At 50.6% G+C, this 22,057-nt stretch overlaps 5 protein-coding genes across 5 annotated transcripts; 3 read left to right on the top strand and 2 right to left on the bottom strand.

Annotated features, from left to right (window-relative positions):
- Positions 1 to 701: 701 nt before the first annotated feature.
- Positions 702 to 2,454, bottom strand: TRIREDRAFT_102909 (uncharacterized protein; the record flags this gene model as incomplete). The annotated part of the gene is made up of 5 exons (XM_006961241.1): positions 702 to 953; positions 1,045 to 1,128; positions 1,260 to 1,438; positions 1,612 to 2,294; positions 2,399 to 2,454. 5 exons carry the CDS (start codon positions 2,452 to 2,454, stop codon positions 702 to 704), a joined length of 1,254 nt encoding a protein of 417 aa, XP_006961303.1.
- Positions 2,455 to 7,270: 4,816 nt separating this feature from the next.
- On the top strand, positions 7,271 to 7,852 carry TRIREDRAFT_102908 (uncharacterized protein; the record flags this gene model as incomplete). The annotated part of the gene is made up of 1 exon (XM_006961679.1): positions 7,271 to 7,852. The coding sequence occupies one exon, from the start codon at positions 7,271 to 7,273 to the stop codon at positions 7,850 to 7,852; it is 582 nt and encodes a 193-aa protein (XP_006961741.1).
- Positions 7,853 to 10,688: 2,836 nt separating this feature from the next.
- On the top strand, positions 10,689 to 12,330 carry TRIREDRAFT_54865 (amino acid transporter; the record flags this gene model as incomplete). Its single annotated transcript, XM_006961678.1, has 2 exons — positions 10,689 to 11,869; positions 11,949 to 12,330. The coding sequence occupies 2 exons, from the start codon at positions 10,689 to 10,691 to the stop codon at positions 12,328 to 12,330; spliced, it is 1,563 nt and encodes a 520-aa protein (XP_006961740.1).
- A 741-nt stretch (positions 12,331 to 13,071) lies between these two features.
- Positions 13,072 to 15,074, bottom strand: TRIREDRAFT_102906 (uncharacterized protein; the record flags this gene model as incomplete). The annotated part of the gene is made up of 5 exons (XM_006961240.1): positions 13,072 to 13,236; positions 13,304 to 13,378; positions 13,441 to 13,494; positions 13,659 to 14,790; positions 14,875 to 15,074. 5 exons carry the CDS (start codon positions 15,072 to 15,074, stop codon positions 13,072 to 13,074), a joined length of 1,626 nt encoding a protein of 541 aa, XP_006961302.1.
- Positions 15,075 to 18,610: 3,536 nt separating this feature from the next.
- Positions 18,611 to 20,279, top strand: TRIREDRAFT_119789 (uncharacterized protein; the record flags this gene model as incomplete). The annotated part of the gene is made up of 3 exons (XM_006961677.1): positions 18,611 to 18,797; positions 18,892 to 19,179; positions 19,270 to 20,279. The coding sequence occupies 3 exons, from the start codon at positions 18,611 to 18,613 to the stop codon at positions 20,277 to 20,279; spliced, it is 1,485 nt and encodes a 494-aa protein (XP_006961739.1).
- Positions 20,280 to 22,057: the final 1,778 nt, after the last annotated feature.

The following is a 22,057-nucleotide window of genomic DNA, read 5'->3' as shown; positions in this document are numbered from 1 at the left end:
TCGGGCGCCGCTGGAAACTGGAAGCCGAGCGAGGGGTAAGAGTGCAGTGAGCGCTGAACAAAGAGAAACCAAAGGTAAAGAATGAAATCAATAGATGTAATCGATAATAAATTGACGAAGAAAGGAAGAACCCCAGGAAAAGTTATCTAGCAAGAGTCATCGACAACTTGCTCCGGTAAAAGAGTGCCACGGCGAAACCAAAAGCAAAAGGCGCAAAAAATTAAACACGTGGAGACAGAGGGATTTGAACCCCCGACCTTTTACAGGCTTGTATTGAATGAACAATGCAAAGCAAACGTGATACCCCTACACCATATCCCCTCGTTGGAAATTAGTAGTAATTATGGAGCATTATAAGGGAACAGTTTGGCGCTAGGTCAACGCTAGGTGTTACCTTAGGTACCTCATCGTCTAGGTATCATCGGCGCATTCGTGTGCGTACCCGGGAGAGATTCGAAATATGAAGATTTCATAAAATGTTCCGCATAGCCATCGTTAAGAAAGCAACGATAAATAAACTTGTTGTTTTATTGCTTATGTATGCTCATGTTACTCATATGTGTGTTGAAATTCCCTTCTATGCTAACAGTCATTGATCAAAGTCGGTTGCTGATATGCTAATTGTCAATCTCCCCGAACCCTATTGTAGAACATCTGCGTGGCTTCTTCCATGACCGCCTTGAAACAACCCTCTCGATCCTCTACAACAGGTCTTCAGGGCCCATAGCAGTGGTATAGCCCCAGGCCCGAAAATGACATTCAGTTCGGCACACGTCCTGCAACTCTGGGTCGTCACTGTAATCGTGAAAAGTGAACATGTTCGTGCAGATGTGTTCCCAGCCGCAGTTGTCATTGATGCTCCGCGTGGGATCCAATGTTCTAGAAGCTATGCGCAAATTGATATAATAGTAGGCCATTGCACCAAGTATATGTGACGAAGAGCAAATACTTACCTACTTGGTCAAACAATAGAGCAAGCGTATGTGATTGCGCTGTTCAGCATCGTTCTTGAGCAAAGGATACCCCTAGCTCTCATTCACTGACGTCCAAGTCACCACCGACAGATGGCTGATGGCCAGCTTGACAGATTCCGTACACTCCTGACTGGAACAGTCGAGATATTGCCGGCTAAATTGATAAGTATTTACCATTTCGGATCAGACTAGAAACCCCTTGCGATCTACCCCACTGATAGAAGCGCGGACTTCAACTTTTTGATACTTCCGACAGCCGTTGAAGCCCATCTTCCTGGCACACACAACGTCCTTCTCCAAACTGTAGCTGGATTCAGGGGTGAGAAAGGTAGCTGGCCAGTAGCCCTGATCCAGACAAAGCATTTGAAAGCAAGGGGCATCATCCAGCCGCCATAGTCCGACGCCGCTGGACCATTGTATTGACTGCATACCCATCGTCATTGTGACTTCATTCGATTGCTTGCCTGTATAAGAATCCAAGAGCCTGAGTGTCACATCATACAGTTGAGGGTGTTCCGGCGACTAGATATTAGGGCCGTCTCACCAACAAGAAGAGTCGTTCGGTGGCGCCTCCGGCAGCGTTGACTCTGGAAGAGCAGATACACTGCCTTTAGACAGTCGTGCGCTCAGATCAAACCACAGACACGGACCGTCACCCGATGGACGTCACGGGTGTCTGCATCCAGGGTATCCGTCACGTCAAACTGGAACGGGACGTGGCCTCCCCGATGGGTGCCGACAAGGCTTCTGTTGACCCAGAAAGAGGCCTCGTAATGTGCCGACAAAGCTTCTGTTGACCCAGACAGAGGCTCCGTCATCCACGGCGCCGAACCGCAGCAGGAGACAACGGCCGTCTTGTCGTTCAGCCTGGTTGCGTAAGTCTGTAATGCTTTCTTTCTTTCCAATGCACTTCGTGAATGCCGCGTTTGTTGATGCCCGACGCAGGGGGACTGGAAGACACAAGAGAGAACAATGAGTTGGTTGTGGTTGATGTTGGCAAATCCGTTTGTCGTAAAGACATTGTCCTTGTGTAGATCTTGGGTCCCGGCCGCGATGCGCTGAGTGATGGTGTCGCTTTCAGTCTTATAGCCGCCTTTCTGGGCTGCCCCCTTCGACGGCAACTTCAGTTGGTAAGCCGGATTGGTGCCATCAAAGGGCCAATCTGACATCGTCATTGTCAAAGAGTCATTCACAAGAGCTGTCCAGTGACAGCCAGCGCGATCCGGTGCGCTGAAAGTCGGGGCGGGGATACTCTGGCAAGTCGTGATACTGATGGCCTTGCATCTTCGGTGACTGGGAATTTTGTCAGGAGTGTCCGATCTGGAAGCATTCGAGGTCATTGCCAGACCATGCCAGATGTAGTCACGCCCGCTGTTGCTTCGACTACCGTCTGATGTCTTTTCAACCGAGCATCTTTCACTTACGTTGCCGCATTTCGGAGAGGGAACGCAATCATCTCTGCCAATTCCGAATGGTCCATCGCGGTTCGCATGTCCCATCATTAGCCAAAGCCAGTGCCAGACCCAGTCTTTGCATGCGATGCCAAAAATTGACGCGGCTGGCTGCCATAAACCCATTGAGTGAACGAAGACCGCAGTACGGATCTTACCATCGTCACACGGATGGCTGTTTGCAGCTCATTTTCCAAACCTCTTGTGTACATACTGTCACTGGACTCGAGCAACTTCCTATTGCACATGTAGCCACATCTAGATCATCGCATCAAGGTGAGATGAGTGCGATGACGGAGATGGCCGAGTCTAGGCGTAATTGGCAAAGCCTGAGATACGCAGTTACACAACTGTTGGATGTCGAGCCATGGCCAAAGGACTGGCCACGGTACTGTAGAGTTATCTGGCCGATTGCACAGTAAGAGCGGTCAATGGACTGGCTGACTGTCGTATAACACCAGCCACGTTCGGTGTCCTCAGTAGGTGAGCACGACATGAGAAAAAGAGCACCCAACTCGCAGCAAAGCCCAACAATTGATATTGAACCGTTGTGGCTCAAGGTTGTCGTGGGACGGGGATCCCGGCTGCAGGCAGTGACCGGTAGATTGCACGATTGCAAGATCCGCGCGTCTTACCAAACGATGATGGCAATGGATAGTGAAGGTTCTGGAAGATGCTGCCTGAGCCGGGAAATCTCCCGAGATCAGGTCAGGTTTGTATCATTGGGGACATCGAACGAATATGGAGAGGAGTGGATCAGGCACATGTTTGCAGTAGCATCTTCAGCTTCTGCCGTGTCAAGGAGCTTGCCGTTCCGACAGCTTGCATGACGTATCCGAGGCCCCAGCGGCCGAGGACATGGAGACAGGGCGGCATTGACGGCCCTGTCGAGGCTGCGGCGGCCGAGCCAATGTTTGCCGACTCGGAGAGATGCGAAATACGACAGTGTCACTCTGTGTGAGCTGATGTGCAACGCAAAACAGAGTCGAACGAGTGCCACGCCACCTTTTCTACCAGGCAGCAGCCTCGCGTGCTCGGCGGTTTTCTCTCGCGTTGGCCAGAACAAGTCAATAACCTGGACTCACAGTGCTCTGTGATAATGTGTAGAGTGAATTACATAGCAAAGCGAGTTCGCAGAGCGGGCTTCCTCCCTTGAGCGTGGCAATGCAAGGGGACGGGGGGATCCATTGTTGCTCCGATTCGAGGGCCAACCGCAACTTGCTGGAGCTCTTGGGCAGTGTTACCCTGACCAGGGCCAATAAGCATAAAAATTCGAACCTCGGGCTTCGATATTAGGTATGTGTGTACTAGTGTCGGCAGAGATGACTGGTTGGTGGACGGTGGATGGAGTTTCGCTGAGATCAACTGTCGAGGTCTGGGTTGTCTGACGATAACGTTGTGTCCTTAGCAGGGATGAAATCGTCTCTCTGACACTGGAATCCGAAAGAGGCAAGATGCGAGATATCGAGGGCGATGTGATACATGGAGGGAAGAAGAGAAGGTGGAAGATGCAAGTCAGGATAGTAAATTGAATGTCTCAGAAAATCTTTTCGTGGTTGCTTGATAGAGGATGAGGGAAGTTGGGAAGGTGCGGTTGAGGTCCGAGATGGACCATGCACATGACCCGATACCAGCACATGTTCGTATCCGTATAAGTTATACATACATGCAATTGGTGGTACAAGCCATACCCTATTGCCTGCTGCATGTCTCTTCCCGCAGACAATGACCTGTTGTTGGCATTCTTGTTTTCCCAAGATGCTACAGTACGCTCTGCACAAGCTGAAAATAGAACAGAACGAAGAGGGCGATGCTACCGTATGTACAGTACCTATCCCTTTAACGCCGGTAAGGCACATCAGAGGTACCCACCCACACACCGCCTTTGTTAGCAAAGGGGTACATGATTGTAATAAGAGCTTGATTAGAAGAATCTTAATAGAAAATACTATAATTTTAATTCCATCTTAACTCTTTAATAGATCTAGAAGATTAAAAAATTTTAAAAAAAGAGGCATTAGATAGTAAAAGTAACCTTAAAGATGCTAAAAGCAAGATATTATTACTTTTGCCTTACTTTACTATTATAATTATAAATAAAGTATTTATGCTATTATAGGTTAGGTAATATAACCTAATTATTTATAAGCTACCCTTAATACTGCTGGCTCTTTTTTAGCACTTCTTACTTATTTTCCTAGTAACCTAATAGGTAGAATATACTAATTAATTATAACTGCCTAGCCTATATAAACTGCTGCTAAAATAAAGTCTAATTTTTATAAAAGAGGTCTATTTATAAATTAGAATATTAATTTATATAAGAATTTATAAGGAAATTAATATTAAAGACTACTAGAAGACCTTAAATATAAAAATACTATGCCTAAATTATAACTTTATTAAGTTTATATTATATAACTAATTTTACTAAATTTTATAATAAATTTAAATCTTTAACCTTATAATAATTACAGCTGCAGCAGCTAAAAGCTTTAAATATATTAAGGAATAGTCTAATTATATATAAGCTGCGTTAATAGCTTTATAAAGCCTAGGCATAAATGTAGCTGTAGATAAGTGTATAGTCTGCTATATAAGGAGGTTATTTAAGATAATAATTATATATAAAAAGCCTATTTTAATTAGCTTTAAGGCTTAGGTTATTATATAAGCTAGGTATTTCCTTTAATAGGAATTTTATCTTTTACCTTTAATTATCTCTTAGAAATAAAAAAAAGGTATAAAAGGCCTAGACTTACTAGCTTTAACTTAAGCTATAGTTTTTTCCTTAGTTAATAAACTAGAAAAGGCTAGCTATTATATCTTTATAAATAACCTCTTTTTTATACTGCTGCTTTTTAAATTCCTTTATAATTAAGGCTATACTATAACTAGCATGCTATGTATAAATTACTATGCCTTAAAGCAGCTTATTAAGGCTAAAAATAATAATTATAAAGGAAGGTGCTGGCCTTAAGGCTAGCTAATAACTAATACTACTTAAGATAGTTTTATAAGGCTTTTTATAAATAGATTTATTAAGAAAATGCATACTAATTTATTTTATAATATCCTAGGTTAACTAAATTATATAAAAAGATAACTTACTAGTCCTTTTCCTTAGCACTATATATAAAGGCAATAAATTTACTTAATAAATATAAAAATAACTAAAGGCTATATAGCTATATATATAGCCTATTAAGCTTATTTTTAATAATAAAAGAAGGAAGGAGCTTTTAATCTTAGTTATTATAACTGACTATAACTTTAAAATAGGCTCTATAAATATTAGTGATTAGCTTTAAAGCGGCTTAGGATATTCCTATTATTTTTATAAAGGAGGTTAGCAGGCATTAGCATAGTTATTTCTCCTTAACGTTTACCTTATTAATAGCTATAAATTATAATATTAAGGATGCCTTAACTAGGAGAGTATTATAACTTAAGTTAAGTGGCATACTTGCTTTTATAGTAAAATTTTTTATATATATAGCCTAAAGGGCTCTTTAAGATAAAGATTTTATGCTAGTAATATTTATATACCTATTTTATAGCATAAACATATCCTATTTAAAAAATAGGCATCTTATATAGCCTGCAAGGGCTACTGCGTTAGGGAAATTTAATTATGCTTATTAGCTATTAAAAAACACATATGCAGCGCGATGACTTTCTGGCGTTATATTAGTTATAATGTAGCTATTTATATATAGCTAGATTGTTAGTACTTCTATTATAGGCTAATTTTAGCGTAAATTAATATATCTTTAATTTTATTATGTCTGATTGGCTATAGCTTCTCTACAGCTACTTGCGATATGCCTTACCGGCGTCAAAGGGATGAACCACCTTGCCATCGAGGCTAGGCCTGATTGACAGTTACATCCAGGCCCAGAAATACGAGGTCGCCGGCTGTCGATCACCGCAGCGCTCCACCGCCGTTAGCGTCCGCCTGCCGCTATCTAATTGGCCGCTGGCACTAGCCCAGCGATCCAGCGATCCCTTCAGGCGGTGACTGTCGCTGGGGCTGCACGCCCAAAGGGACTGCAGGTGGACTTGAGGTGAGCTCCAGCTGCCATCGAATTGCCAGCACCGCCCTGGAGTGGACTCGTCACTGTGACTCGTACTTTGTATGGACGAGAGCCTCAATGACCCTGCATCCGCCTCCCTACAGCTGCATCTGCAGTCCGCCAGACAACAACGTCGACATGTCACCGTCACATTGTGTTCCGCCATCTGGAGATACCTACATACCTAGGAGTACTACCTAGTGCTTGCTTCCAGAGACAGAACCCGGTATACGGTACTCGGGGTCGAGCATGCAAAAGCACCAAAGATTTGGTACAGGCTACACCGCGCCGCCTTGCCGACGGCTCCAAGCCAAGGCCTCGATCCGCCACCCGATTCTCTCTGCTCCTTAGGTAGTGCTTTTTTCCCTTTTTATTTTCTCCGCGCAAACGACGGGAATACGAGATGTGTGCTACGTCATGAGGAATGGCTGGGTCCGGTGCTCGAACCTCCAGCCTCTTGTGCATCGCCAGTCAAGCTTGCCCGCGGACGTGATCGGAGGGCCCAGCGTTACCCAGCCATTGCTCGATTGCTGTATAAGAGGGAGCGACGATCCACGAACTCGAGACCGCCAGCATCGAAGAGCATCACCACAGTCCCGACTTCTTCAACGAGAATCCCATCTGCCGCCTTTGTCTTTTGCTGCTTTGACGGCATCGTCTCCTGCTGCAATACAACATCGTCACGAGAGAACGGAAACGAACATCGACATCTCCAACCCCACACTCACTCATACACACTTATACACACATGATAATACTACCCACCACCATGCTGAGCCTTCTGTCTACTACTACTTGCGCCCTCCTCCTCCTCGCCAGCTCGGCCCTGGCCGCGCCCTACAGCCCTCCGCCCACCACCAACCCCTACCCACCGCCATGCACGAGCCAGTCCTCCAACGTCTCCGAGTGGACAATCAACAACTTTGACTTCCACGCCTCGTACATCTTCACCACGCCCGCGCACCAGAACTCGTGGGGCTACGTCAACTTCACCCTGTCCAACCCGGCCGTCAGCTACACGCCCGTGTGCAGCGCGGCGTCGGACCAGCTCTCGGACTTTTTCTACGGCAACTTTGTCTACAAGTGCACCAACGTGCCGGTCCCCGGCGACAAGGCGACCTTTACCTTCAACCGCGGCGACAACCAGCTGCTCGTCAACCAGACGTGGGCCTGCGCCGGCGAGGGTAGCCGCTTCACGGCGCTGGGCGGCGTCCGGCTGGACCTCAACTGCAGCGACACCACGTGGCAGAACCCGAACTGGACGCCTGGTAACATCTACTCCCAGCGGACGGTTACCTGCGGCAAGACGACGGTCCCTGCGAAGATTGACGAGATGAGTGCTGTGCTGTAGAACAGAAACGGCACCTCGGTTGCTCCGCATGGCGACAGGCCTGTCCGTCACTTGATTCTGAGAGGGATTCATCGACACGAATAGTAGTTCAGTCTGAGCTGGTGGGAATTTTCTTGAAAAGGGGGTTCAACAGCAGCCTAGTTCGGGGATGACGGGGGTTGTCTACTTGCTTCGGGCATGGTTTTTTTTTTTTTTTTTTTCTTTTTTTTTGTCGACAAAGTCTTGTCTCTTGATGATCAACAACGTTCTTTATGATAATGAAGGGAAGGGAAGGCAAGGGTCCTGGGTTCGGTGGGTTTACCAAATACGCTCTGCCTGCACCATAGGTAGTAGCTATACTGCATACATACTTAATATTAGTAACTTAATCACACCATTATCGATGATGCCCTTCATGTGACGGAGGCTGATATAGATCGATCAAGTCTGATGGCTCAATTCTTGCCCATCTGATTCTAGAATCGAGCCTTGGATACTCGCTCGTTCAGCTTCGATTCGCAAGCAAGCCTCATTCTGAGGCCATCCGAAGTGCCAAGTCCAGACCTTGGCACAACTCTACTTATCCATCAAGCCAAGCGTCAAAGCCAACATCGAAACCTCAGCTTCTCCAGCCAAGCTTCCGGGCCGTTTTAGCTGCCCGAGTCATGCCACACCGATAGCACGAGGGCAGGACTTACTCGTTTGATAGAACGAGGCATTATGTACGATCCCCCATGGTCTTGGTCTGGGCGAGGCGTCATGCTCCCCCCCATGGGCGCGGCCCCTGATTACGCTTGTCAGATAGTAGTTGAGTACTCAAGTAGAAGTGGGTTGATATATGGTAGGTAGTTGTACGAGTGTCACGGAATATCGAGACATGGGAGGTCCTATCCATCACGTAAGGGAAACCGTGGCGACGGACGGGCTAAAGCCTTTGGAGATGGTTCGAGCATCCACTCGGCGTGTTTTGTAGTATGGTGCCTTTGAAAGAGAGGTGCCTAACTATACATCCCGGATTCCGCATTGCCGGCCCGGTCTTGTTCCTGGATTGACTTGCTACTAGTAATGAGACGCTACTGTATGATACTTGTCCATGGCTTTACATGCTGCTTCGAATTCTTTGAATGTGTCTTGTCTTGTGTATCAACATCTCCTCTGAGCCTGTAATTTTGGTCTTCCATGCAAGGTTTAAGCTCACCTGCACTCACAAGTAAGCTTCTTCAGCGCCACCAGAATAACCTCCGTAGCGCCCCCCCTAAGCCTTGTTCTCCCATACCAATGGGCACCATCATCAATCCTTCATAGAACCTTCCATGCATATAAATCAAGCCTTGTATTCACAGAGGCCAACTCTTGTCCATTTTTCTCTTTTTTTGCCATCCGCAGGCAGGGTATAAAAAAAAAAAAAACAGGGGACCGTCCGTGATTGGAGAAGCTCCGATCGCGTCATCGGCCCTCGCCGGGTCCGGGCGCGACAGAATCGGGAAAGGCCCCGATGTCGTGATCGCTGGTCCGGCGCTGGGTGGGGCCTCTTGTTTTTTTTTCTCTTTTTGAATTTTCTTCAACGTCGGAACGGCTTTTCTTGGTTTTGCTGTGTGATGATGATGATGATGAGGCCCCTTGTTCGAAAAGGATTCCAGGGGGGGGGGGTTCTTTAAAAACGCTTTGTTCGTCTGATGAGCTTTAATGCCTAGTTGCAGTAGTATCAGTGACTATGTAAGGTAAGGTAGTTTGCATGTGAAGGTGTGATGATGGATAGCATCGGCTTCAAGGTCTTGAAGCGCGGAATCTACTACGATATATCAAGTTGTGTGATGATGGTTGCGATGGCACCATTGAGCCTCAAGTTTGTGGTTCAGTTCCTTCAATCTACATAGTATCACATGGCTCTCCCTAAGGTACATGTAATCTTCAAAGTAATGGCATGTACAAGTAGCACCAGGAAGAGGCAACTTACTCGCCGCTCCAAAACTGCTACTAGTCCGCGACTCATGAGCCACGCCTCTCGTGGGGTATAAGCCCAGAGTCATCAAACACAAAAAAACTCCTTTCATCACAGAGAAGTGTAGGCGTCCATCTGCAAACAAGAAAACCTTTCAGTATCATCATCTCAAGTAAAACCAAGTTTCCATAGTCCTTCCATGACGTGCCACACCCATTCAAAACGCTTCATCCGAACGCCCCCCCCCCCCTCCCCAAGACAAAACAAGCAATACCCAAACCACCAATCCTTAAGCCTTGTCCCGAACATCACCACCACCACACCGTTACCTAAAAGAAAGGGGAGGGTCTCTTTTGCGTTCGTTTAGCATCCGATGGCACCATGCGGGCCAGCCCCGCCCAAGGAACCAAAGCTTTTCTCACTACTCTTTTAGGTATTATCTGATGCTCTCTTCTTTGCTACTACCATGCCTTTGCTCATCAAGCCATCTTTTTCTTCCAATAAGCCTCTTTCGTTCTGGCGTGGTTCTAGCCTTGAACCTTTTGCCGTTTGCCTTGTGTGTGATCCACCGCCATGGACCCAGGTTCGTTGCGTAGTAGTAGTATAAGTCTATAATAGAAAGGCGATCCCTTCATTTTTCTTTTGCTCCTCCTCCTCCTGATATTCATTAGTGTTCAATAAGTTGTGTTCTTGGGCCCCCCCTTTTTCTGTTTTGGCTCTTGGTTGTTTGTGGCCTTTTCTTTTCATATACAGCTGTTCCTTGGCCCTTTTCCAAAAAAAAAAAACACAGCACTTGCTGTGTGGGCAAAAACACAACCATCGCCATGTCCGGCATCAAGAGCTTCTTCTCGCCCAAGAGCGAGGATGTCACAAAGCTGAGCCAACAGCCCGGCAGTGACGCCGCCTCTGTCCAGAATGGAACCGAATGTACGTGTCTCAACTCATCATCACCAACCCCCTTTCATCCAAAACCAATCATGCTCACTGTTTGAAATCGAAACAGCCCAGTTCCAGCAAGCCCGTGAGGCCAAGCGCCAAATCGGCGTCCCGTCCGCCTCCATGCTCATCTTCAACCGCATCATCGGCACCGGCATCTTCGCCACGCCCGGCTCCATCCTCGCCCTCTCCGGCAGCACGGGCCTCTCCCTCTTCCTCTGGGTCGCCGGCAGCATCATCGCCTGGGCCGGCACCGCCGTCTACATGGAGTTCGGCACCGGCCTGCCCAAGAACGGCGGCGAGAAGAACTACCTCGAGTACGTCTACCGCAAGCCGCGCTTCCTCGTCACCGGAATGTACACCACCTACGTGATCCTGCTCGGCTGGGCCGCCGGCAACTCGGTCGTCTTTGGCGAGTACATCCTCAACGCCGCCCGCGTCGAGGTCACCGACTGGAACCAGCGCGGCATCGCCGTCGCCTGCATCACCACCGCCTTCCTCATCCACGGCACCGCCCTCAAATGGGGCCTCCGCCTGCAAAACGTCCTCGGCGTCATCAAGATCTGCATCGTCATCATCGTCATCATCGCGCCCCTGGCCAACATCAAAAAGGTGAAAGAAATCAACTGCCTGCACAACGCCTTCGAGGGCACCACCGGTAGCGCCTACGGCGTCGTCACCTCCCTCTACAACGTCATCTGGAGCTTCGTCGGCTACAGCAACGCAAACTACGCCCTCAGCGAGACAAAGAACCCGACCCGCACCCTCAAGATCGCCGCGCCCCTCGCCGTCGGCTCCGTCACCATCCTCTACATGCTCGCCAACGTCTCCTACTTCGCCGGCGTCTCCAAGACGGAGATCCTCGAGGCCAAGCGCCTCGTCGCCGCCTCCCTCTTCCGCAACATGTTTGGCGAGCGCGCCGAGAGGGCCCTGTCCGTCTTTGTCGCCCTCTCTGCCTTTGGAAACGTCATGAGCGTCATCTTCTCCCAGGGCCGTCTCGTTCAGGAGCTCGGCCGTGAGGGCGTCCTGCCCTTTTCGCGCCTCTGGGCGAGCAACCGTCCCTTTAACGCGCCCCTGGCCGGTCTCTTTGAGCACTGGCTCATCACCATGATTACTGTCCTCGCTCCCCCGGCAGGCGACGCCTACAACTTTGTCCTCAAGTAAGTTTAAACCCTTGTCACATACATGTATAACCCGAAAAAAAAAAGAAAGCATCAGGATACTAACAATGTTCGCCAGCCTCATCTCTTACCCCCTCGCCATCATCAACGTCTTCGTCGCCGGAGCCCTCGTTCATCTCTACCGCAACCGCGCCGCCTGGAACTGGAACCCCCCGATCAAGGCCACATACCCCGTCGTCATCTTCTTCCTCCTCAGCAACATCTACCTCGTCGTCGCCCCCTTCGTGCCGCCCGAGGACGGTCAGAGCGTGTACGAGTCCCTTCCATACTGGATTCATTGCGTCGTCGGCTTCGGCGTGCTCTTCGCCGGTGCCGTGTACTGGTTGCTTTGGGCCAAGATTATGCCTTGGATCGGCAAGTACGAGCTCGTGGAGGAGACTGTTGTCGATGAGATTGACGGATGGGAGAGGAGTTACTTTACCACTAGGTCACTGAAGTGAAGGATGTAAAAAAAAAAAAAAAAAAAAAAAAAAGATATATAGTGAGAGCAGGAGAGTGATGAAGCGTTTGGATACCCCGATAGAGTAATTAATCTTAATTGTTGTATATCAACTTGCCACAACATACAAGTTCCCCACGAGGTGAGGAGCTCACGCGGAAAATATGTGATAAAAAGCGCTCTTGTCACGGATACATAGCACTCAATGTTTGAAAGGCAATCCATATGCGAAGATGACATACATACTCATTCCCAACTCATACAATATCCACCAACCAAAGCCACAAATTTCCCTGTCCCTGACATCTATTGTGGCAATCCCAGAAAAGCACAATCTGAAGAAAATCCGAAGAGGGGAACCCTATCCTGGGAAGAATTCCTGGAAGACAATCTGAGAACCGCAAACCTGAACATGAAGTGTTGTCCACCGGTAGCAAGGAAAATAAATCAAAAGCCTTACATGTAATAAAACAAACGACAGAGAAGAGGAAATCGAATGCGACAGAGCTAAAAGGAGGAAGAGGATTTGCCGTATGTACTCCATATAGTGGAGAATCAGCGCTCCTTCCAAAGTATTGGTCTATATGTTCGTTTTGTGTAGATGTGCAACTCGCATGAAGAGAAGGCAAGGGGGGTAGTGAGGAGCTGGGTATGAATCACAAGCCGCCTCTTCCTCTCAAAGCGAGAATGAGAAAATCGACGGGACTGTCCTCAGTCGGCGGCGTACTCCGTTTCGCAGCCGTTATTTCTGTGCTTGCTTCTGTGCCTGTTTCTGCGACTGTTTAGGAGTTGGCTTTGATGCCGGCTTAGGGGCGGGCTTCTGCCGCGTGGTGGTGCGAGTGCCCTGGGTGATCTGCCGGAGCTTTCGGTTCTTGTTCATGTTCACCTTCATGTTGTTGCCCTTGTGCTGTTTGCACAAACGTTTGTTAGCAGCCAGCCGCAGATGAGTCGGTAAGGAGCTAGGTGAGACTCACTCCAAGTTCCCCCTGGGGGTTGTTGGCGATGCGGAGCTTCCAGCCATCACCCGCGGACAAGAGTGACTTGACGAGCTGTTTGGATTTCTACAACGACGGTCAGCTGGTAAGAGCTCCTCTGCTGGGGCTCGACTTACCCGCAAAGCATAGCACATGGCCTCTATGCGCTGCGCAAACGATTCGTAAGCTTCCTAAGCTCCGTCGGCGCCGCACCAGTGGGCTATCTGAGTTTTTCCCTGCTGGGACTGAATGGCAGCCTCCTGAAGCGCAAACAGGTCAGTACGTTCCCGGATTCATCACCCACACCTGCGTAGGCTGCGGGGAATACAACTCAGGGGAGCACATGGCAACTTACAATGAGCTCCCAACATAGCCATTCGACCGTCTGGTCGCTGAGCAAGCGTCCCAAGATCTTCTTCTGCTGCATCTCAAGAGGCGGCAGAATGGCCTCAAGCTCCTGCGGACTGGGCCTCATGTCGTCCAACGAAATATCCACTTCAGCATTGTCACTCCCAGCGTGTCTGCGTCGCAAACGATCAATGATTCGATTTCGATCCTCCGTCTTCAGAGCTTGCGACCATTCTCTAAAATTTGACCAGTCGTTGATGGCGTCGAAAAGGTTCTTGATGTAGCCGATCTTGTCTTCATCGGTAACGGGAAATGTCTCGTCGTTGGACGGGTAGCTGCAGTTCTCCTTGGGCTTTCGATACAACTCCAGAAGCCTCTGAAGCTTCTTCCTCGCTACATCACAGTTCTGAAAGTAACCCTGGAAGACTCTGGTAGGAGCCATCTCGCTGTCCTTTTGAATCTCGAAATCCTCGCTGTTGTCGACCTTTGCCGTCAGCTGGGGCTTTATGACGCGCTTCTTGGGGGCGACGGGACTCTTTTCGAGGCCGGCTGCTGCGTGATTGCGTTTGCGAGAGGACGAGCCAGCAGATCGCGGAGGGGAAACGACGGATAGTGGCGATGAGACGTTCAAGTGCGGCTGGCTGGGATGAGCAAAAACCATGGATCCTGGCACTGGCCCTTCTGCATCATGCAAAGGCATTACCGGCTCTTCTGGGACCCCCTGTCCGTTGTGTCTTCTGAAGGAGACAAAGCCGGGTGATGTTTCGTACACCGACTGCTGGGGCAAACTGCCTTGCATGACGCCTCCCGCTTCCCCTGCGAAAGGCTGAATGGCCATTTCTGGGTCGTAAAGAGCGTCAGGGTTCTGATTTAGCACGCCAGAAGCGTAGTAGGTATCTTGAAACGGATTAATTTCCTCAACATTGGATTCAGAAGCAAAAGGGTCCGACTCTGGCCAGGGAAGCTGGGCTTCGTATTCGCTGTTGACGTTGTCAGTGCCGTATGCGGTAAAAGGCCCCGAGACGCCCTCATATTCGCTGTTGAGTAGCAGGCTGGGAGAGGGTTCTGAAGGATACCAGGCTGGCCCTGCGCTCGGGTTGGGTGACCAGGCGCTGAGGTGAGCGTTTCCGGCAGTTGTGCTGGACAGTATCATCAACGCCATTAGCATATCGTCGTCTCTCCGGCTGCACGATGAAGACTCCAAAATACGAGCAGGTACTCACAAAGGGAAGCGGTCTTCATAGCGCTCCTTTATAAAAGGAGAAGACTGAGTGCCGTGGGGAGTCGTTCTGTCATGGACATATGGGGGGCGATGCTCGTGCCAATTGGACGAAGGATCGTCGTTGGCGTCGCGTTGGTAGACGGGAGACAGACTTGTTGCCATCAAATTGTCTCTAGCATTGTAGGCTTCCATGAATGCCATCTCGCCGCCAGAAGATGGGAGTCTGTAGCTGGGTTCTCTGGCGTCCATGGCTTTGGGCTGCTTGCCTCGTCTCATATGTTTTGTTCTCTCGTCCTTTCCCGACACTGGGCTCAGTCTGTTGTCGTTACTTCAGAGAGTTTCTGCAGTCAAGAGCGAAAGACCAACTATTTAGAAATGTTGAGATTCAGAAGGGCAAGGTTTTCGAATCACTAGGTGGTAAGAAGGAGGAGGGGGAGGGTGGGTGGACGAAGAATCGGATGATGGAGGAAGACTTGGAAGAAGAGATGAAAGAAATAGAAGATACGGCGTCGGAAACGGTACGCGAGGGTGCAGAAACGCGCAGGGTCGAGCCGTCCGTCTGAGGCCGCTGATGCTGTGTCTCCGTTTGCGTGTGCTGGCTGGTGAATCGAGGGGAGGTAAAAGGATGAGTTCGCGAACCGACGAGCTGGGTCTGGACGTCAGACGTAAAGCTGCATGTTTTGCAGAGCTGAAGCAACGGGGTTGAAAAAATTCGGCAGCGGCAAACGCGAAGCCCTAGCCCTGAGACGCGTCCACCGCAGGCGTTTGGTGGGAGGCCATCACCAGGCCAGCTGGCCAAGGCAGTGGCAGCAACTGTCAACAGCTGGCAGTCAGCCTCCAGCCTCGTCCATCAGCTTCCGGCGGACTCCGTGATGCTCCATTCGAGGCTCTCTCTGCCAGGTACACAGAGGCAATCCATTCTGCGCGTCGCTGCTGCAGCTGTCACTCGGGCAGAGGTGGGTATCTGCATCCGGCCGCGTAGAAGAAGGAGGATGGCTGCATGATAGGGCTTCCATAGCACTGCTGCCGCTGCGACGCTGTGACTGGCGAGAGAAGATGGCGGATATTCGAGACCCCGCCGTTTGAACGATGAAGAAGAAGAGAGCATTGTTTCTGTAGTGCCTACCTCCTTAGGATACCATAGGGAAGGTACGGTAAGGGACGTGGGCTTCAACAGCGGGTAGGTGCTATCTTGACATTTGCTCCTCCCTCTTTCCCCCTTACCGCCCCTCCTCTTTTCCTCTTCCTCTTCCCATTCTCTCATCTTCTTTTTTTCTTTCCTTTCTCCCCTCACCGAACTCTTTACTGCCCTAAAAATACTGCTATTCCGTCCTCTGGCTAAGCCCTGAGCTTCCTCCACTTCCTCTACGGAGACGAACGCATGATAGTCCCGAGTGATCCCCTATTCTTCCGATTGTTCAGCGCAAGGAGATTCTTGGTTAGAAGCGAAACAGTTCCCCCTTCACGGTCATGTTGGCAATTATCTCAGTCCACAAGAAGCTGGCAAAGCAAGTCATTGGGCTACTCCTGAATACTACCATTCGGTCTGATTGTCCAATTGGTCCAAGTCTTTCCTGGAGCCGGCTTGGATCGGTACTCAGAGCCGCAACCAGCCTTTGAATCCTTCTGCAAAGTCTGAGGAGGTGAGGTATGGCGTTTCACCGGTCCGCCTCGGCGCCGGCCGGGAAAGAATCGCGGCAACGGAGATATGAATAGAAGTGGCCTTCTAGAACGAAAAGCCTCCCGTGTGCGTCGTTGGCGAGGCGGCTGAATTAGGAACCGACCCCTTGCTTGGTTTCCATAGCAAATAGTAGGTGAGTGCCATTGAGTCTTGACGTTTTTACGCTGCTACTACTGCTGCTGCTGCTGATAACACCCGTACTAAGGTCTCAATCAGCCCAGATCCGAGGATTGGCTGCGGCCCGGCCAAATGTCATTCCCACGTGCTGCACGTCTACGGCTGCAACCACGACCTCTGAAGCTTGCCTGGACCTGCGTTTGTCGTAGGCTTGAGGCAGGTTTGAGGATCCAGCGATGTTTGACTCGTGCAAAGACGGGGGTGGAGACGCGGGGAGGCAAGATTCTGGGGCATATCTCGAAGCGAAGTTGCACTTGCACCAACAATCGTGTCCTTTGCTCGCTTTGAGTTTGAGCCAGTCTTGGATCCTCCACAAGGCGGACCGCAGGAGAGCACGAGTCGCCACTGGACCGCGTCGATGCCAGGCCAGCGAGGTGTACGAGCACCTTCAAGACAATTTACCCTCACAGAGCGCCCCGCGGCAAACACCCTCCATACAATGAATTGGAGCTATTGATTTCTCATCGCGACCAAACCGTGGAGGGATGCCGCTAGCCCGGAGGAACCCTTGTGGGAGAAGTCCGGGGGAAGAATTCCGCACGCTTTCGATGACTTTCTCTTCTCCAAATCCCCCAAAGGCGGGCTGCGGAGAAGACTCTGGTCACAAGTGATGGAGGGATGCTCTGCTGCTAGACCCAGGGCTAGAGAGGCTAGGGAGGCTCTACGGGCTGCTAGATGGCGGCGTCAGCACACTGTTAAAGCCCGTCAAGCCCGATATGGGAGCGAAAACCCGGGGAATCTGGGGCGAAGAGAAGCATGACGACTGCGTGTGAGAACCTTCCAAGGATTCCTTATTGCGGGTGGCGGGATGCGGGGAATCTCTTGGGTCTTCTTGGGCGGCCCTTGGCGCGGAGGGCCAATGACAGAAGATGCCTCGGGATATTTCCATGGGTCCAGGTTGGTGTTGGCATGGCGTTGTCGATGCAGAATGGTTGCGGCCGAGTAGGGGTTTCCAGCTCTTCAACGTCAACCTGAATGCCCTTGTTTTTGACCCTGGACGAAACCTGCAGACATCAGCTTTGCGCGAGTGACCGCCTCAGCTCGGCCCAGCTTCTAATCCGATGCTCCCCCAACGCATCTGTTCGTCACGCCTCCCCACACACGCGAATACTGCTGCAACAGCAAGTCGGCAGCCGGCGAGTCTGGAGCAAACGGGGATCCCTGGGCAGCCAAGGGTCAGGATGCGGATCCACAGACGCCACGATCTGTGGGATGCCAAGGTGCCCTTTGACCGTTGCAGCAAAGCGCAGCTGGTCCAAATGCCACTGCTTTGATTGGGGGAGACCCCGGATGGCGAGAACGGCAACCAGATGGGCTGGATCAGAGTCAGTCTTACGAAGTACCAGCGGCTGCCCTTGCGCTTGTGCTGTAGGCTGGCATGGCCTGGCTGGGAGGCCAAGTCCGTGGACCGCCACCGCCGGTCCGGCACCGCAAGGCCAAGTTGCTCCTGCTGGAGAAAGAAACGTGGTGGCTCCCGTCGCTCGCTTGTTGGACGATCCCAGTGGCTGTCCGCTAGCTTCTCGTCTTGTATTAGCCTCGAGGAGCGTCAATGGAACTGAATGAAGCATCCTGGGGCATCCGGATGCACGAGCACCTTGCAGCTGAGTACAAATAGGGTCCGGCAGATCCCTTTTGTGTTCCCACTCGCTTGTCTCTTCGTCCTGCCAACACCACGCCGAAGCCTGTGCTTCCTCTCCCTCCACTATTTCACGTGGACTTTGCCCTCTTTCTCTGAGTTGTCTGAAAGGGAAAGCAGTTGTCTTTCGTCCTCGCCGTGTGAAGCGGGAGAGAGGTTCTGTTCCAGGCTTGGTGTAAGTCAGTTCTTGCCTGACCACGCAACGAGCGCACTACGCGCTTCAGCCTACACCAGACGGACACAATGGCTGTCCTGGACGAAAAGCATAGCGGCTCAGGTCGCAACTCGACCGATGTTCACGATACCGAAGTCGCGATTGGTGCCGAGCAGGTCGTTTGCCCGGCGCACACGACTGAGCGCCGGTTGATGACAAAGGTCGACATGCGAGTGGTGCCGTTCCTCTGCATCATGTACCTGCTTGCGTTTCTGGGTGAGTAGTCTTATATGCGCGGTCATTTGATGGCTTGTCGCGACTATCGTCCCAGCATGTTGCGTGTCATTGCTAATCATCCACCATGACCCAGACCGCGTCAACATTGCGAATGCAAAGCTGTTTGGCCTGGCCAAGGACCTGGACCTCGGGACCGGCGACAAGTACAACACGGCGCTGGTCATCTTCTTCGTTCCCTACTGCATCTTCGAGGTGCCGTCCAACATCCTGCTCAAGAAGTTCAAGCCCCATGTCTGGCTCTCTCTCAACATGTTCCTCTTTGGCTTCACCACCATGATGCAAGGCCTCGTCAAGAACTACAGCGGCCTGCTTGCTACGCGCTTCTTCCTCGGCCTCTTTGAGACGGGCATGTTCCCAGGAGGTGAGTCTACGACGCTCGATGCATGGTCCGGCCTGCATGGCGCGGCGGCGACTGTTTTGTCCGACGAGCTAACCAAGTAAACCTCGCCAGCCTTCTATCTCATCGGCATGTGGTATAAGCGGTCCGAAGCTCAGCGACGCTACTCCTTCTTCTTCAACAGCACGACGCTCGCCGGCGCCTTTGGTGGCCTTCTGGCCGCCGCCATCGGCAAGATGGACGGCATGCGGGGCTACAGCGGCTGGCGCTGGATCTTCCTGATCGAAGGCGGCCTCACGGTTTTTGTCAGCTTCTTCTTTTTCTTCCTGCTGCCTGACTTCCCCGAGGAAGCAAAGTGGCTGAAGGAGGACGAGCGTGCATATGTTGCGGCACGACTCCGCGTCGACCAGGGCACCGGCTCGGGCGCTGCGCGATCCATGACGGTCAAGGACGCGTTGAACGTCTTCAAGGACTGGAAAATCATTGCCGGCGGCTTCATGTACTTTGGCCTCATCGTGCCGGCGTACGGCTACGCGTACTTTGCTCCCACGATCATCTCGACCTTCCACTACGGCCCCATCGAGACCCAGCTGCGCAGCGTCCCACCGTGGGCCGCCGCATTCGGCTTCTCGCTGCTCATTGCGACCTTGTCGGACCGGCTGCGACATCGGTTTGCGTTTGCCATTGCCAGCATGCTGATTGCCATTGCCGGCTTCGCTATTCTGCTAGCTGAGCACAGCAACAGCGACGTGCAGTACGGCGCGCTGTTCCTCATCACGTCCGGCGCCTACACGGCCATGCCCATTATTGTGTGCTGGTTCAACATGAACCTCGGAAACCACACCCGCCGCGCCGTTGGCAGCGCGTGGCAGGTCGGCTACGGCAACCTGGGCGGCATCATTGCCGTCTTCATCTTCTTGACCAAGGACGCGCCCAAGTTCACGACGGGCTACAGCGTGTGCCTGGGCTTTACCGTTTTGTCCATGGTGGCGTCAGCCCTCTACGGATTCGGATGCATGATGGCGAATAAGCAGCGAGACAGCATGACGGACGTGCCCGAGCTGACGGAGGATGAAAAGACGGCCCTGGGCGACTTGTCCCCCGATTATCGGTATCTGCTGTAGATGATTTTTTTTCTTCTCTAGATCTCTGTAGCTGTCACGAGTCATGCCGAATAGTTTAATGACTAGTTTTTATGGAACGATTGGATATGTTTTGAGTGCCAAGGTCATTCTTCTCCATTACCTTATTCTTCATCCAAAGTCGGAAGGCATTTGCGCCCCGCTGCCTTGACGGAGTCCTCCGATGACGGGGGGAACGTGCGTGTCTGTCTGTCTGTCTGTCTGTCTGTCTGTCCGGCGTAGCTGCATGCTGTGATCCTGCAGCATCTGGGTATTTTTCCCCCTTCCGGAGACGGTCAGGCTAGCTGAGATGCATGACGGCTGAGTGCAGATGAATGGAATCGGCGTCATGGCCTGTCGAAGGGAAAACGCCGTCATACCAGTTGCTGCATCACTGATGATGTAGGCTATTTACGGGCGTGGAGGGTTATACTACTATACTACTAATTGGCGGGAATGTGAAGATTGTGGAAAATTTTGGCGTGGCATTTACAAGTGAAAGCCACACCTAATGCTAATAAAGGAAAGGAAAGGAAAGAAAAGTTGTGTGTGTGCCTTTTAACTGGACTTGTGTGTTAGTTAGGTGGGCTTGAATTGCTTCGGAGTGCTTCCGGGTTTGGGCATGGGCTTGATGAGGGGCGGCTTGATTTTTTTACTGGTGAGGCTTGAGTCAGGTTGTTCGTTCCCTTCCCGTGTGCGGAGAAAATATGGGGTTGGGTTGGGTAGTACGTAGTAGTAGTAGTAATTGGTTTGGAAAGGAAAAGCTGAAGGATTCTTGTGTGGGTTCTGTTTCTTGGGGCGAGCGGGAGTCAGGTAGACTCCGTGTTATGTATTAGAGAGCTGCTTGGGTTGGTGTTGTGCTCCTTGATGGTTGTTTTCTTGATGTGAGGCTGGTGATGTGTTTGTTGTAAGGTAGGGGGCCTGTAGGCTCTTGGTATTACCTACTAGTAGTACTACTCGAAGAAGATGTTAAAGTCATAATATGAGAAGCGAGATTTGTATTTGATGAAACTAACTTTCGTTGGTAACCTTTGTATTTGACCTTCATGTTCCATGGCTACTACCTTAGGTACTCAGTTGCCTGCTCCCCTTCCCTGAATTGCGCATATCAGTAGATTTCGTACGAACCAGCAAATGCGAGGAGATTCTTCAACTGTATGCCGGCAGAGACGATCCGGCTATTCCTTGGAGTGTAGACTGGATTTTTTTTTTCCATTTCCGATATTGGTATCAAGGGTGAAAAGTGAAAGACTGTGGATGGGTCTGTGCAACACTGCCGCGGCGATGTACCACTTGGCTGTTTTCTTCAAAAGCGGACTAGAGTCTCTCAAAGCTTCATATCAGACGTGTAAATCGAAGTTATGTGATGAAAATGTGTGACAATGACGAGGAGTGATGACGATGTGTGATCTGTATGCCGACTTGACTTGGATTCCTTTTTGCTGCTATCACGGAGGTTTTTGTCTGGTTTCCTTTCTCTCTTTTCGTATTGTAATTCGGAAAACTGTTAAAATAAAATAGAGAAGCAAAGAGCTTGATGCCTGAAAGTTGAATGTCGACCATGCGCGGATACATGCAGGTACACTCACCTATTCACCAGTGAAAGCCGCGGACTTTCCGTGTCCCTGGTTTGTGAGTCTGTTGCTGTTAGAGATGGCATGATGCCTCTTACGGGCGCAAGAACGTCTGGAAGAGAGATCCAGAAAGATCCTCAGGATACAAGGCGGCAGCAGAAGCTCACTTCCTGTCCTGCACTGCCAGATATCCCACCCAATACTGCT

Source organism: Trichoderma reesei, assembly GCF_000167675.1.
Source record: "Trichoderma reesei QM6a unplaced genomic scaffold TRIREscaffold_1, whole genome shotgun sequence".
Classification (NCBI taxonomy): Eukaryota; Fungi; Ascomycota; class Sordariomycetes; order Hypocreales; family Hypocreaceae; genus Trichoderma; species Trichoderma reesei.
Note: the sequence above shows the minus strand (reverse complement) of the source record. Positions and strands in the feature narration are given on the sequence as shown.